This window comes from Phyllopteryx taeniolatus, chromosome 3 (genome assembly GCF_024500385.1).
Source record: "Phyllopteryx taeniolatus isolate TA_2022b chromosome 3, UOR_Ptae_1.2, whole genome shotgun sequence".
NCBI classification, from domain to species: Eukaryota; Metazoa; Chordata; class Actinopteri; order Syngnathiformes; family Syngnathidae; genus Phyllopteryx; species Phyllopteryx taeniolatus.
The window spans coordinates 24,314,858-24,331,603 of NC_084504.1; the positions used below are offsets into that span (position 1 = coordinate 24,314,858).

Sequence of the window (16,746 nt, forward strand, 5' to 3'; positions counted from 1 at the left end):
TTCCCTTACCCATCCACAAAAATGGTCCTACCTCTGTTAAGGCTCTGATACTACCTCTGCAGGTGGAAAATTGACGTCGACTCCCCATTTCGTGACGCATTTTTACGCGGTTCAGTCTAGACAATGAAAAAGGCGTAAAAATGAAAGTTTTTGCAGCCTGTGTAAAAGTTAAAGGTCTAGTTGAAAATTTAGGTCTGAATAATATTTGTCATGGGGCTCTTTGTCAAGGGAAATGTTGAAGGCCCTGTAAAGTGAAAATAAAAATGTTATAAATTTGACACACCACAGAGATGTGTTGTTAACAAGCCTGCCAAATTTGAATGAATTAAAAAAAAAATTAAATAAAAAAAATTGCTAAGTGTAGAAAATGAGGTTTCAAAATCGTGAAAAAAAAACTGTCGGACGTTGAGGACGTGTCTGCTAAATTTGCTGAAAACGCGCCGCTCGGCTGTCACCTTTTCACCTGTTAGTCAAATATTGGTAGTGTGAGTCACAGGGTGAATAACGTGTGCTGAATGTAATAAACCTTTCCTGAAGTGTCTCTATTGTGTGGACCCATGCACAGGGCACGGAAAGAGGGGGTGGGGAATTGGATGGCCCCGTGAATAATCCATGATATAAGTACGACAAAAAAATAAATAAATAAATGCAATGCAGCGACGTCGCAAAAAGTGAACCACGGTATAGCAAAGGGCTGACTGCATTTTATTTATTTATTTATTTTTTTCATTTTCTTCACTGGATTTTTATAAAGGCTGTAACACCTGAATTTAATTCAAATTAAAGGACAGCGTATTTATTTAATTCCTGGAAAGCTTGCAAATAGGTTATAATTTGTGCATAGATTTGCATTTGTCTGGCATTTAGTCAGTTGTCACTGACGGTGTTTTCAGCTCGTCCTTCGTCAAATGTAAAAGCCGTTGGAAAGCAGCAGCAATTCACATAACGATAGAAAGGAGAGAAACGTGACAAGTCTATAGGAAACTCAGCCAATGATAATAATAGAAGGCAAATTCGAGTCACAATCTTTTTTCCATGACGCTCCATCTTGATTAAGGAGGGCATGGGCAGAACAGAATACCAGGAAATTAATTTCATACTGTACATTAAAAAAAAAAAAAAACATTTTTCCACTTTGGTAATGATGACCAAGTCCTCCGAATCTATGGAAAAAGTATGATGCAATGCTCTTAACAAATGTTTATTATTACGCATAATAAGCATTTGGCTTAAATGTAAGTAGTTTTATCTTTAAAGTAATCTAAGGTTTTATTTTGATTTAGAATTGCAAAGGAAGTCATATCTAATGCTCTCACTGCATATGGCCCACATGCCGCAAGTTTCCCACTGCAGTTGCAGAGCAGTAGATGAAGATCTATGGCTGGTCCCGTGTGTCTTTTGCTCTTAAATCTAATTGAATCCCATCCGTGCTGCAAATGATCAAACGCTCCAGTAAGCCAATAAGTTTAAACCAGTGTTCATATTAGTCTGTCTCATTCAGTCTGCAGCAGAAGCACCGAATCAATATGGCTTCTCACCACACACAACTACAAAGCAGCGACCCGGTGCTCAATCCGGCAGTTGCCTTCAATCTTCCACCAGTTACTGGCCTGACTCCAGAGGTCGGTGTAGCTAGCCCAACTGCTTGAGGCTGAGCCAACGCCAGGATTATTACAGGTCGCTATAGTTTGGAGTAAAAACACCCAGGCTCATCATAGGGATTCGGACCTTTTTCTGTCCTTCTGTAATTATCTATGTGATTAGAAATCTTGTTATTTTCTGTCAAAGCTTAGGCCTTTCAGTCAGCTGTTTCTTAGGGGTTACTTATAAGTATCTTTGTTGACCCTTGAGTTACCTTTACTATTAAACGTACAAAAAATATCCTTTAAAGAAGGTAACCATGCAAAAAAATAAATAAATAAATACTTCAGTTTGATGACTTTGGTAATGAGATCGTCCAGCAAACTTTCCACCACACAAAGTGCTGAGTTTCTTTTCGTTCCACACTCGTTTAACTTATTTTTTTCCACTACAGCCATTGAATATGCAGATTCTGCACTGGCTGGGTGCAATATTTGAGATATTGGATAAAACTGACCGTTCGGACTGGACAATGTGTCTAAAAATCGTTTCCATCAGACAGTTAAACTGCGGTTGACAAAAGTCTGTTAGTTCCAGAATTGGCCACTGTTGTTTACTGGCGCTGTGGCACAATGCAGGAAGAGAATGGGACTGACGTCTTGCCGGGTCACAAATATACAATATGACAAGATTTAGGTTCTATCTGTTGTCTAGACCACTGGCAGAGAGAGAGCGAGAGAGAGAGAGAGAGAGAGAGAGCGGCATGGCCGTGGAATTAAATCTGAGGTATACAAAATACAAGCTTTTGGAGTCTGGAATGCTATTGGTATGGCTAAAATTTAGATAAAATGTGAAACTTTCAAACATTTTCAAACTTTTTTAAATATGTATTGACAATACTGTACTGGGCATTTTCAGCACCAAAAAAAAAACCTACAAAAAATCATTTTGTACTGTACAGTAATATGGCCTAAAAAAAATGTAACAGACAATCGGCTATATCGGACGACCAGCCCCGCCCCATTAGTCCGTTATACTGAGGTTCCACAGTACTCCGTGCGCACGCTGCATTTGTAAACTTTATTTTTTTCCCCCTTCATTGTCATGTCTGGGGCTCCGTCAATTTGAGAGTGGTTTCTACAATATATTGTATGTGCCCTGCGATTGGCTGGCGACTGGTCCAGTGTCTACCCCGCCTCTCGCCCAACGTCAGGTGGGATAGGCTCCAGCTCACAGATGAACCTAAGCGCGATAGAAAATGGATGGATGGATAATAATATTAAATGTTCAAAAAAATGCATTTGTACAAATTAATAGTAACAATCCTAACAGTCCCATGGTCATTTAAGTAAATAAATGCCTCTGGCCACTATATAGGTAAATATTTTACAGTGTTGAGCTGCTTTCTCTTTGTTGACAGCGTGTGAATTGGTGTATTGCACGCTACTAACACATAACAGCACAGTGAAAAGTGAATTTCTTCCTTCGGGATAAAATATAGTAGATGTGATGATTTATTATTTTTCTAAATTGTGGCTGGTCCAGCATCTGGTGGTGTCACTCAGACTTGACCTTGTGAGGTGACGTGCCTATGCCATGCCAGCTCATGGCGTGCAGACGTAAACATCTGTCATCCTGTCAGAATGCATGCATATGCATGAAGCCTTTTTAGTATCCAACACATGTATCAACGCTAGAATGAAGTATGTTGTGATGTTGTTTGACAGAGAAGCGGGGGAATAATCCAAACTAAAAGAGCAGAAACAAATCTCAGAGGGGCTCACCCAGGAGAGCTGACATGTTCTGGAAAATTCTGAGCAGCTCAGGGGTGATGGCTGGACTGTTCTCCAAAGTCACGTACCTGCATGAAGAGAGGGACAGGCCGGGGGGTGGGGGGGAAATAAGCCGTTCATTTAAATTCTCCAAACTCACACAACCTTGCAAAATAAGGAATAACAAACCCCTTGACCGACGCATGTGGCTTTTACTCAAAATATATAACAATTCGAGCAGACGGATTTGATCTTATACATTACAAATAACTGATGTGAATCAAGAGAGCAATTTGACAGAAGATAAAAGCCAAATTGGTTCAACAAGTAACTGTAAACAAAGCAAATGGATATTTTGAGCGGGACTGTTTATCAGAGAAGATAAAAGTACAGGACAGAAAGGGGAGGGGGGCTTTTTGTCACAAACTCTTACATCACGCTAATCCTGCAGTGCTCGGCAACAACACAAAGAAGAGGGAGATTAAGGGCAAGAGTTAAAAAGACAAGAGATGACAGGAGGACAAAAAAAAGGTAACACCTGCAAAAATTTCCCAGCACTCAGCCAAACCTTTTGCAGGTGCAACAAAAGGTTATGTGAGAGAGTGCTTTCAAATGCATCCAAAACATTAAAAAGACAGACCATGCGCGACGCCATGTATCCACAGCTCCATCCATGCCTGATTGCATGAAAATAAGCAGAATTTAAATATAATGATACGGAGCAACCCACTTATCTCTAACTGTGTTCAAAGTGTTAGCAGTGTTTAGCCCCTGAATATTTCCTTCATTTGGTGTACTGATTTTTCTTGTGCACTTTTGTTTAGGTCCCTTTTTAATGTGTGGGGCGTGTCAAAGAAAAATGTATGTCAACCTCTGGTGTCAGATGAATAAAGCTTGTATCTACCCACTTTTAAAGTAAGGGGCTGAATAAAGCTGATGACTAAATAAAAATGTAATTATTATGCGGGGAAAACAGAGACAATCGAGCCGAATTTGAGTATTTTCCCTCCCTTCTGATAAAAGGAAATTTGTTTTGAGTGTTTGTATAACATGCCTCATGTCATTAACCACAATAAAAATGAAAAGGAAAAGAGTTTGTAACCACAATTTAGTTACCACGAAAGATAGCTATTAGCCTCGCACATTCTATTTCTTCTTTGACAGGCATCCGATTCGGAGATGGACTCGCAACTGTCTGGTGATGTTGCCATGTTTGTGTAGTGCTTTGTTGGTCATCTCGAGTACACCACACACTATAAAAGTAGTAAGCACACGCTTGGCGATTTTTTTCCTTGTCATGTGTGAAGATAAGGATGTTAAGATGTGTAAAATCGGTATGTGTACACCCTGCTTAAGAGAGTGGTACATCAGACTTTACAATTCGCCACTGTCTTACAACTTTCTTCCACCACCGCGGCATTATCACGCCTACCAAGCACCAGCGATCATGGCATTCTCATGGTAGTATTAGACCATCACAGCAATGGTTAAAGGGAAGTTAAGGTCAACTTTAAAACTTTTTCAAACATTTTCAAGATTTTTCAAATTTATTTACAATAATTATGTAGTGTATTGTGTATTTTTAGGTGACAAAAAAAAAATAAAAAATCCCTCAAACGAACAAACAAACGGTTTAAACGGACAACCCCTCCCCCAATAAGTCAGTTAACTCGAGGTTCCACTGTACACCAAATTGATCTAATCTCATCCTAAATTTTGTTAGACCTCTGTCCCGGATGACTGCTACGTTAGCTTCTTGCACTTGGCGCTGATTGGCTAGCTGTCCTATGCTTGTCGAAAAGGTACACTGGATAACCTTAATTACTGTATTTTCACGACCCTAAGGCGCACTTAAAAGTCTTAAATTTTCTCCAAAATGGACAGGGCGCCTTATAATGCGGCGCGCCTTAAGCGTGCACAGAGTTCCAAAATCTGTAAATGTTGTTGTGTGACTTTGATGAGCGCTCCACTGACTGGGAGCATTTCCTGCCGACACGCTGCTTATATAGAGGAAGGCGGACGTGACTGAGGACAGCATGCGGACATAAAGGGGGAAGGGTGCACGTTAAGGAGGAAGCTAAAGGCACGCCCCCAGTAGGTATATAGCACTGGGGTGTGTATTGTGCAAAACAACATCGGTTCGGCTAAGGACCCCCGAAAATGGAACCTACGAAGAGACACGCTTACGAAGCACAGTTTAAACTGCAAGCTATCAGTTACGCGGAGGAACATGGGAATTGAGCAGCCGCGAGAGAATTCAAGATCAACGAATCCATGGTTCGCAAGTGGAGGAAGCAGGAAAACGAGCTTCACCAAGTCAAGACTACGAAGCTGAGTTTCCACGGAAACAAGGCGAGGTGGCCCGAGTTGGAAGACCAACTCGAGCAATGGATTAATGATCAAAGAACAGCTGGGAGAAGCGTCTCTTCAGTCACCATTCGACTGAGGGCAATAACGCTTGCAGAAGAAATGAAAATCGAACATTTTCAAGGAGGTCCGTGTTGGTGCTTTCGTTTTATGAAACGGCACCATCTATCCATCCGGCATGGACTACCGTGGCGCAGCAACTTCCGGCGGATTACAAGGAAAAGCTGGCCATCTGGAGTAAAAAGATTGCCGCCAAACACATCCAGCCCAACCACATCACCAACATGGACGAGGTGCCACTCACTTTCGACATTGCGGTGAACCACACTCTAGAGAAGAAGGGGACCACCACGGTAGCGATACGCACAACGGCGCACGAGAAGTCGGCTTTTACTGTTGTGCTTGGTTGCCATGGTAATGGACAGAAAGTGCCACCTATGGTGATTTTTAAGAGGAAGACGCTGCCTAAAGAAAAGTTTCCAGCCGAAGTCATCGTTAAGGCCAATCAAAAGGGCTGGATGGACGAGGAGAAAATGAGAGAGTTGTACGTAAAGAGACCGGATGTTTTTTTCCACAAGTCACTGTCCCTGTTGATCTGCGACTCCATGCGCGCCCATCTCACAACCGCTGTGAAAAACCAAGTGCAACTAAGACTGGGAGGCAACGCCGGGCGAGTTACGCCACCAGATGTGAATGGATTGTGGATGTCTAGGCTAAGGTATCTGCTTTGACTGTTGTCCGAGCTTTCGCGAAAGCCGGCATCATTGCTGAATAGCCCCCCGGCAACGAGACTGACTCTGAGAATGACGAGAGGGAACCCGGCGTGTTTGTTGGAGAACTTGCCCAGCTGTTCATTTCGGATACAGAAGATGAGGACTTTGATGGATTTGTGGACCAGGATTGATCAAAAAATAACGTGAGTACGTTAAATACGTCAATAAAGTACAACCGAGCTCAGTTTTGCTCCCGCTGCCCTTTTAAAAACATTGTTTTAGCGTGCATGCATGCTACCGTATGTTTTAAGATAGCGTATGTTTTACCATGCCTGCGCCCAATAATACGGTGCGCCTTATGTGTGTGTTAAATACAGAAATAGACCCCGTAACTGAGACTGCACCTTTTAATACAGTGCGCCTTATGGTCGTGAAATATGGTAGTCGCAGAATGGGTAAATTTGCAATTTCCTGCTTTCCTGGACTTTTTTGCAATACCTTTGCTGTGTGGGTTTGGTTTCAACATTTTACATTAGTGGTTGAGTTCATTTTATATTTATGTAACAGTTAATCTGGTGTATGAGGTGTATTAACCCTCCTAAATTCATGATTAAAGCCTTGTTCATGAGTAAAGTGTTATTGTTTCGTAATTACCATTTGAATGGTTACATTCTGCTAGTACCTGGACAATTAATGTTACCGAAAACATTGCCTGTACATTTAACAAATGTTTTACAGCCACTGAAATGAATGATTCCAAATATAATTGATCTCACTGGGAGAATTGGTTTTAAAAGTCTCGCAAAAAGATTTATAGTGGACCACAAAAGAAACAGTAATGGTCCATACCAAAGCTCCAGTCCATCCTCCAGCAAATACACATGAGGTGGCTGGGAAACATCTGTGCTTAGCTGGATGACAGGAAGAAGGAAGGGGTACAGATTCTTGCTTTCAGCACCAAGGCCCTGCAAAGAAAAACAAAACAAAAAAAAGATCAACTGAAATTGAGGGGTTTAAAAACTGTACTTTGAACTTAACAGGTGTTTCATTGCAGACTGTCTGAGAAGAGTTAAGCGGAACAAATGTTAGGTCACCATGGACCAATTCATTCATTCCTAGTACAACACATTATGTCTATGGATTCAGTTGTGCAGCTCAGACTAAAATGTCCCTTTGTTCCTTTATTAGAGCGTAACACTGTTTGGGATATGTAAGATACATTTAGGGTAGGGATATGTATCTTCTATGTATCTATGTATGTATCACAGTATCTTGGTTCCAGGGACACTCCATCGACTGACCTAACAAACTACATGCACTAAGACACAATGATTATTTATTTTTTTTTTTTTACAGCAATGTGCATTTTAACCCAAAAGCGTAGGCCGATTTACTTCGACTAGTCGAGAAAACGTTTGGGTGTAAATGAAAGCTGTAGTTCACTTTATTTACTGGTCATACACATTTAATGGTGTTTCAAGTGATAGCAGTGAACATGGAATTTTCCTTCCGGGGGAATTGGTTCTTAAGAGTGCAATGTACCATGACGTGGGACTCACTAGACCTACAGTATGTTTCTACACTGAAGGATAATTCAAGGGAGATAAAGGGCAGATTAGTAGGTCATTTCTACCTCCATCAGATCATAGATTATCTGTTAAAACGTGACACGTTGAGCCAATTTTAAAACCAATCATTTGATCAGGCGTTATATAAAGGAGCTGCAGTCAATGCTCCAAATTCTAACGCCGTTAATCCATCCATCAAATTTCTAAAGCAGACAATGGCTTTAGAAATAATGGCTCATTAGGGTCAAGGGTGAGCTGGAGTCTATCCCAGCTGACATCTGGGTGCAAGGCACAGCCTGGACTCTTTACCAGTCAATCGCAGAGCACATAATATTACGGCACATACTATTATTGTTGCAACTAACGATCATTTTAATAATTGATTAATCTGTCAAATATATTTTTATCATGAATCAGATTGGGAAAAAAAATTCCATCCCTATATTAAAAAACAAGACAATTTAAAATTGGCAGTGCACAAAATGCAAAAACATTAGTTGATTATGATTCAGTTTCTGGTTTGGTCCGTAACATTATCAGGAAATAGGAAAAACATTTGATCATTAATTTCCAAAGCAGCTGTTTGCAAATGTATCATTTTGATGAAACCCAAACGTAGTCTGCTTTCATGGAGCACTACAGAAATCAGAGAATACAGTACTTAGTGGACTCCAATGAAGGTGTAGAACCATTTTAAGGATGATCAGAAGAAATGGACAGCACCAGAGTTAAAGGAGTGTCACAGCAAAGGGTCTGAATACTTATGGCTGTGTGATATTTCAGGTTTTCCTTTTTAATAAAACAGCAAAAATTTCCAATTACATTTTTTTCTGTCAATATGGGGTGCTGTGTGTACATTAATGAGGAAAAAAATGAACAATGATTTTAACAAATGGCTGCAATATAACAGAGTGAAAAATTCAAGGGGGTCTTAAAACTTTCCGTACCCACTGTATATCGTATAAATAATAATGACAACAATAATAATGGTGGTAATAATAATAACAATAATAGTTTCGGCAACTCAAAAGCGCACACTACGCGATTGGCCCTTGCACATATACCTGGACCAACTCTCTGGGCTGGGCATGGTTAACCAATGGTTAAGATCATCGCCTGTCACCGTGGGGGACCTAGGTTCAAGACCCCAACTGGACCATCCGCCAACATCCCACAGACTCACGGCTGTGGTGTCCTTGAGTAAGACACTGATACCCCGAAATGCTCCCGGGGCGCTTCAGCTGCCCCCTGTTCCAGTGTGTTCCACTAACGTGTATGTGTTCACTGTGATGGGTCAAATGCAAAGAACAAATTTCGTGTACATGCATGCATGTTCATGAAAATCAAAGGTGATTCTTCTTCTTCTCTGTGCAACATAAAACCAGCGACTCCTGGTGTTATTATCGGGAGGCGTCAGATTTATTTTGCTAATGTTTTATTGAAACACAAATAACAGGGCATGATTGTCAAGGAAAAAGCAAAGAGAGGAAATATGCGAGCTATAAAAGGAGTGTGGATATTTGAGAGGCTTTAGGCAATGATTGCTCCATTCATTGACTTTACTCGTGTATTTTTGCGAAACGCCACTTTTTAACCACAGTTCCATATGAAATTATAAATCTAGTAACTATTAGGCACTACTATAAAATATAATATATACCATAATTTCTCGTGTATAACGCGCACCCCCAAAGTTTAACTCAAAATTCTGGAAAAATTCTACCCATGTATAGTGCATTTTTACAATGCATGACTTTGCTTCTACCCATATGATCAAAACATGAAATATTATCTGTATTTTCTTAGTTTTCCAAAGAATTATTCTGGTTAAGTACTTTATTTGAGCATGTAATCCTTTAATTAAATTTACTTGCTCTTATTTTGAAATTCATAGCCCTACTTTTATTTAGTAAATTAGAAAACACACAGTTGTACTCATGATTGATTACCCAGGCAGAATTTGTAAGATGGGTACAATTCTTTAAAGAAAACATGAAGGACCACGCGAAACACATTTAATTTAATTTTAATGGGATTCAAATTAAACGGTCAAGCATTTCAGAAAAGCATTGTCATTAAACAAAACATAACCATAAAGAAATTAATGATGGTTGTTGTTCATTCATCATTAAAAAAAATAAAAATAAAATAAAAATATTTCACAAATGCTGCCAGGGTATGTAAACTTATGAGAATAACTGTACATATATGCAGTCATACGTACCATCCATCCATTTTCTACCGCTAATCCAAGGTCGGATTGCGGGGGAAGTAGCTTTAGCAGGGACGCCCAGACTTCCCTCTCCCCAGCTCTTCCGGGGGGATCCCGAGGCGTTCCCAGGCCAGCCGAAGGATGTAGTCTCTCCAGCGTGTCCTGGGTCGTCTCATCTGGCTCCTCTCGATGTGGAGGAGCAGCGAAAGGCGAAGCTCTCGATTTACCGGTCGATCTACGTTCCTACCCTCAGCTATGGTCACGAGCTGTGGGTCGTGACCGAAAGAACAAGATCCCGGATACAAGCGGCCGAAATGAGTTTCCTCCGCAGAGTGTCCGGGCTCTCCCATAGAGATAGGGTGAGAAGCTCGGTCATCCGCGAGGATCTCAGAGTAGAGAGTCATACGTACCCCCCTGTCATATTGGAATGAAAGTGTAGGCTACACCTTTTTAATAACCACTTGGTGGCGGTGGCATTTCAGAATGAAAGTGTACAGCTTTTTTATAACCACTGGATGGCGACATACATTTATAAAATGTGAAAGTTTTTTTTCTATCTGCCCCTATACCTATGTATAATGTGCACTATTGACTTTTGACAGTTTTTTGGGGGGGAAATGTGCATTATACACGAACGATTACGGTATATAATATAGATACTGTATTGGTACGGCTTGGCGGTGGCCAGCTGGATCTCACGTCATATTTTATATTTGTTGTGAAAGCTGGTGATACAACATGGCATTTTTGTCGTTACATCTGTGATGTTGCGTCGCCCTTCACCTGTGATTAAAATTATGAACATCAGCAAAACTGGCGGCACGGTGGCCGACTGGTTAGAGCGTCAGCCTCACAGTTCTGAGGTGCGGGGTTCAATCCCCGTCCCCGCCTGTGTGGAGTTTGCATGTTCTCCCCGTGCCTGCGTGGGTTTTCTCCGGGCACTCCGGTTTCCTCCCACATCCCAAAAAAAACATGCATTAATTGGAGACTCTAAATTGCCCGTAGGCATGACTGTGAGTGCGAATGGTTGTTTGTTTCAATGTGCCCTGCGATTGGCTGGCAACCAGTTCAGGGTGTACCCCGCCTCCTGCCCGATGACAGCTGGGATAGGCTCCAGCACGCCCGCGACCCTAGTGAGGAGAAGCGGCTCAGATAATGGATGGATGGATCAGCAAAACTAGTTGCCGACGACTGGCCACTAATAACTTTTCAGTTAGGTTTAGCCAAGTCAATCGGTGTGCGGCAGGTCTAAAGTGCATAGCATTGCCTTACAGGTGTTGTGCGTACGTGCGCCGAATCTCTCAGTTTGGGAAGTGAAAGCCATGTGCTCTCCAAAATATTCTATCATTTGTACATTTTTCTGGCATTCCCTCAAACTGGAGCCTGTCGGTAAAAAGCACAAAGTTGACTGTCACTAAGTCTGTGGCCTTTGAAAAGCACTCCGCTGCCTCGCGCTTTACCCAGCACCACTTAGTGTTTGACGCTTGAACATGGTTTTAGGTTAATAAGGATTTTTCGGCTCATTAACCCGTGTTCGAGTAGGTTGCGTAAGAGTGTGTGTGTGTGTGTGTGTGTGGAGAAGTTAGTGAATAGAATCTTTTTTCAAGGTTTTTTTTTTTTTTTTTTTTTTTTTTTATAAATGAAGTGTTTTGGAAATGCCAAGAATGCCTTTTGTAGATAAAGTGACAAGCAATAATTGGGTGTAAACATGCCACTATCTTCAGTTCATGCCCCTCTGTGCCTTCTACATGACATTGACTGTATAGCGTGAGTAACAAATGAGATGTTTTACAGCATAGATCATTGTCAAGCTGGTTGATGCTATTATTTTCATTAGGAGAGAAGAGTGTGTCCCTGGAGTTGTTTTGCAGAGACTACAATAGAATGGAAATACTTCAAAGTACAAGCTCGGGTCGGGTAACATGAGAAATATGAGGCAGGAGCAGTGCCAGCCCTGGATTTGGAACACATCCTACCTGCACAAGGTGAATGAGCGCCGTAAGTATGGCACATCTTAGCATGTTGTGCTCTTCAGATTGCTTCCAAAGCAGGGGCAGGTACTGCACCAGACAGCCTACATATGGTCGGATCTAAAACAGGAAAAAGTGCATTGTAAAATGTAAGCAGGACAGAATTTCAAACTTAACCTACCACAGCAGTAACATCCAAACATTATGAAAAGTTATAACAATCCAGCATTATTGTGAAAAAGCAGCATTATTGAGACCAAGTGGTTCCATTTAGATTTTAAACATGAAAAATTTTCATCCCGGTTATCTATCATATTTCTGCAAATAGAGGTCAGGGGCCTTCATTTAAACAACTACGGATAGTTGGAGGTGTCAATTAGGGTACCAGTACAGTACAATCTCTAAAAGCACCGTACTGGTCCTGCATGCTTCTTCTCCTGTCCTTGTCCTGTTCTATCGTGTCGTGTCCTTCCCTCACAGGGTGTAACACTACAGCCCCACGCAACACTCATATTTAACGTTTCATTGTTGTAGATAATGTAATGATATACTTCACTCATGCTGTTTACAATTAGTGCTTTGTCTTTTGTCTTTCTTTCTCCCTTCTAGAAACTTTGTTCTGTTCGACTGATCAAGTCTGATTCTTAATAAACCTCAATTATCATACCACAGCGGAAGCTTGAAAAACTCCACTGTGACACAGTAAAAGTGTTTCGGCATAAAAGGGATACAGATTTTCCATTCTGCTTGACCTAACAGCCGAACAGGACAAAAAACAAAACACTAAAAGTCTGTTCACACACATATGTAGAGCCAAACACCACCAGCATCCTGTGTGCCATCTTCCGGATCTTTGGAAATTTGTCTGCGCTTAATGAAGCATAGAACTCATCCAGTTTGAGAGTTCAACTTCTCTTTTAAGACAGTATTACATTGGAGATCAATCAGTTCCATTGGCAGCTCCCGTGGCGCTGTTTCAGGGACTTGTGTGACCGAATCTTGGATGGCAGTTTGTCAGATAAAGGTGTTTTGCTGAGCCTGCAAGCTTGATTTTAACCACTGAGCCGTAGCCATCAGTTCCTGCGCTGAATCAGCACGCTTGGTAGAAAAGTGACGGGTGATGTTATATTCCTCTAAAACCACAATGGTTTCTTAACAAATTAGACATACAGCGTTTGACCAGAATTCAGTGAAAAAGTATTGAGTAGTCCATTCTATATTAGACACTCCACACTCACTGTCGACTTTTCGAAGAAGGGTTCAGAGCAGTAGCAGAGTTAAAACAGAACAGCCAAAGTCAAGTCATTGTATCACTGTGCCTACTGCACTACCTGGTGGAACCACTGGGCATTACAAGACAACCTGGTGGAACCGCTCGGCATTACAGCACAACCTGGTGGAACCACTCGGCATTACAGGAAAAGGTCAAAAGAATGTCGTCATCATTTTGATATGATTTGGGCGATTCTGTTCCAATCTTTGGCGTGCCGGATTGAAATGATCAACGGGCCGGATGTGGCCCGCGGGCCGTAGTTTGCCTACCACTGATCTAAGGGATTAACTCCACAAGTGTCACCTTAAAATGCAACTAATGATTGCAAAGATAGTTTTTTACTTTCAGTGGTTTGGTTTAGTTTACTTTATACACTTGTATGAAATATTAATACAAATATTGCCTGTACAGTTAAATGCTGTATGATGGCGACAGTGTGAGCCTGGATCAATTCACATTATTGCCTATGTTGTAATTTTCTTTTTTTTTAATTCGAACAATTTTTAAGCCAACCATCATCACAGAACAGTTTGTGTTGGACTTTAGTGGTTCCTCTGTACTATTAGGGAGCAGAGACACTGGTGTTCTGCCTATTGCTTTCCCCTCAGCAAAAAAACGACACCATCCATCATTCATTCATTTTCTATGCCGCTTATGCTGTTCAGAGTCCCAGGGAGCTGGAGCCGCAGCTGACTTCGGACGAAAGGCAGACTACACCCTCGACAGGTCGCCAGAAAATCGTTCCAACTCACATTCACAAAGTCACTCAGTGGGAACTCGGAAAACATGACGCATTTAGTTTTATGCAGCTAGTCTAAAAGCACCTCAATCCTCTACCAGATGATTATGTCCTTTCTAATGTTAATACGCAGCATGTAGAATCATTTGATCCCAGATTCCCATTTGTGGTGTGTGGTTAAAGCAGCAGCCTCATTCAAAGGTGAACTCAAGTGTAAAGTACTCTCATTATGACCATGCAATACACATACATAGCCCACGATGCCATCCTTGCTGCGCATGGTTGATGTAATATGCGATTAAAAAGCCACAGGCTAATTGGAGTATTTTACAACAAAAATGCCTGGAGAAGCGAGGCAAGCTTTAACTTCAATACAACTTTTTTTTTTTTTTTTTTGGGTGTGGTGACATGCACTACAAGTTCACGTTCCCGGTCATGTCTATGTGACCAGGCTATGGAACACACACTGGGATCTTTTGCTTGATTATACAACTTTGTAAGGCGCTGGAATAGAACAAGGAACATGGAGCCAGAGATAAAGATAAAGCCGCCAGCAAACAAACCCTTCACATGACAAATGTGAGAACAAAAACACAAGGTGATCTCATTATGACAATGCAATACACATACATAGCCCAATAGGTCATCATCTGCGCATGGTTGATAATGTAATATGCTATTAAAAATCCAGAGGCTAATTGCAGTATTTTACAACAAAAATACCTGGAGAACCTAGCCAAGGTTTAACTTCAAAACAAATTTTTATTTTTTTTCGTGGTGACATGCATCAAGAGGCCCACGTTCCCTGTGATGGGTATGTGACTAGGCTACGGAACCCACACTGGGACCTTTTGCTTGATTATACAACTTTATAAGGCGCTTGTATGGAGAATGAAAAGATGCAAGGAACATGGAGCCGGAGATAAGCTATCAAGACAGCAAACAAACCCTTTACATGAAAAATGTGAGAACAAAAACAAAAAAATTAGAATTTTTTTGTTATCATCATCTCCACTCACTGTGTATTTTTCTCAATCTCCCAACAGTCTCTGTGTGTCAACATTCTCTTTCTGGCTGGGTTAGAATGTTAATAAGACTTGCGCCGACTCTGGAGGTTTAGTCAGGGTCGGACTGGGGGAAGACTTAACCAGATTGACAGTTCACATGGATGAAAGCCATTTCTGTGACAGATTGAAGTCAAGGCATCGTTAAATGGGTGTTTCTTAAAGTGGATTTGAAAAGAGCCTGGGTAGGTCATTAAGAGGGTCAGCTTCTTTTTCTCTAGAGTTGGCAAAGATGTGGATAAAAATACAGTCCCCTCCAAAAGTATTGGAATGGCAAGGTCAATTCCTTTGTTTTTGTTGTATACTGAAGACATTTGGGTTTCAGATCAAAAGATGTATATGAGACCAAACATCAGAATTCCAGCTTTCATTTCATGGTATTTACATCGAGATGTGTTAAAAAACTCTGGACAGAGCACCCTTTGTTTAAAGCCACACACTTTTCAAGTGAGCAAAAGTAGAGGAACAGACATGATGAAATTAACTTAAAGTGACTAACATTTAATAGTTTGTGGCATAACCCTTACTAGCAATAACTGCATAAAGACTGCGACACATTGACTTCACCAAACTGTTGCATTCTTCATTTGAAATGCTTTTCCAGGCCTTTACTGCATCTTCTTTCAGTTCTTGTTTGTTTTGGGGTTTCTCCCTTGAGTCTCTTCTTAAGGAGGTAAAATGCATGCTCTATTGGCTTAAGGTCCGGTGATTGACTTGGCCAGTCGAAGAGAATGAATTCTGAAGTCTACAAAACCATTTTGTCTGGCAGTTTACAGAAAAATCCATTCAAACTAATTGGGAGAAGCTTCATCATGCAACCAGACGATGCCCCAAAACACACTGCCAACAAACGACTTCATCAGGGGGAAAAAGTGGAAGGTCTTCGAGTGTCCAGGTCAATCATCGGTCAAACCCAAATGTCTTCAGTATACAACAAAAACAAAGGAATTGACCCTGCCGTTCCAATACTTTTGGAGGGGACTGTATAATCATTTTGCTATGGCGTTGAAATAAATCTCTGTGGTGTAACAGGAATCTGCGCCGCAGGGTTAAGCGAGGAATGACATGGAAGCAAGAGCCGCCTAAAGACTTGCGGTTAAAGTAATTCATGTTACCAGTGTCAGTATGACAAATCATTGAGATTCTTTGTGGGAAGACTCCCCGGGTGATTACTTTGAGTGATGTTTTCTCCAAGCAGACACAGATTGCACCATTGGGATTCCTTCAAAATCGTTTCCCTTTGCTTGAAATAAATGATACATTCTAGGTACTTTTCTGCAATTTTGCAGCAAGCTAAACAGACTTGTAAAAGTCCCAAACCTCACCTGTGTGTTGACTCTTTCAATAACACAGGAGATGACATGGAGCACCTGCATTTTGGTGTCACATTCTGTCACCTGCTGCAACAGCTGGAAGAGCAGTCCAAAGATGGACTCCAGGTACTGTGAAAAGTGGTAAAGTGTTATGCTGAATATTTTCAAGATTTA

At 41.2% G+C, this 16,746-nt stretch overlaps 1 protein-coding gene across 1 annotated transcript in view; it reads right to left on the bottom strand.

The window, feature by feature from the left end:
- The window catches only part of ipo11 (importin 11), a 110,677-nt gene that overhangs the window by 37,348 nt on the left and 56,583 nt on the right, over nucleotides 1-16,746 (bottom strand). The window contains exons 19-22 of the mRNA XM_061767816.1: nucleotides 16,585-16,701; nucleotides 12,190-12,303; nucleotides 7,283-7,398; nucleotides 3,366-3,442 (exon numbers count right to left, since the gene is read on the bottom strand). Coding sequence (XP_061623800.1) covers nucleotides 3,366-3,442; nucleotides 7,283-7,398; nucleotides 12,190-12,303; nucleotides 16,585-16,701 — 424 coding nt within the window. The remainder of the gene's footprint in view (nucleotides 1-3,365; nucleotides 3,443-7,282; nucleotides 7,399-12,189; nucleotides 12,304-16,584; nucleotides 16,702-16,746) is intronic.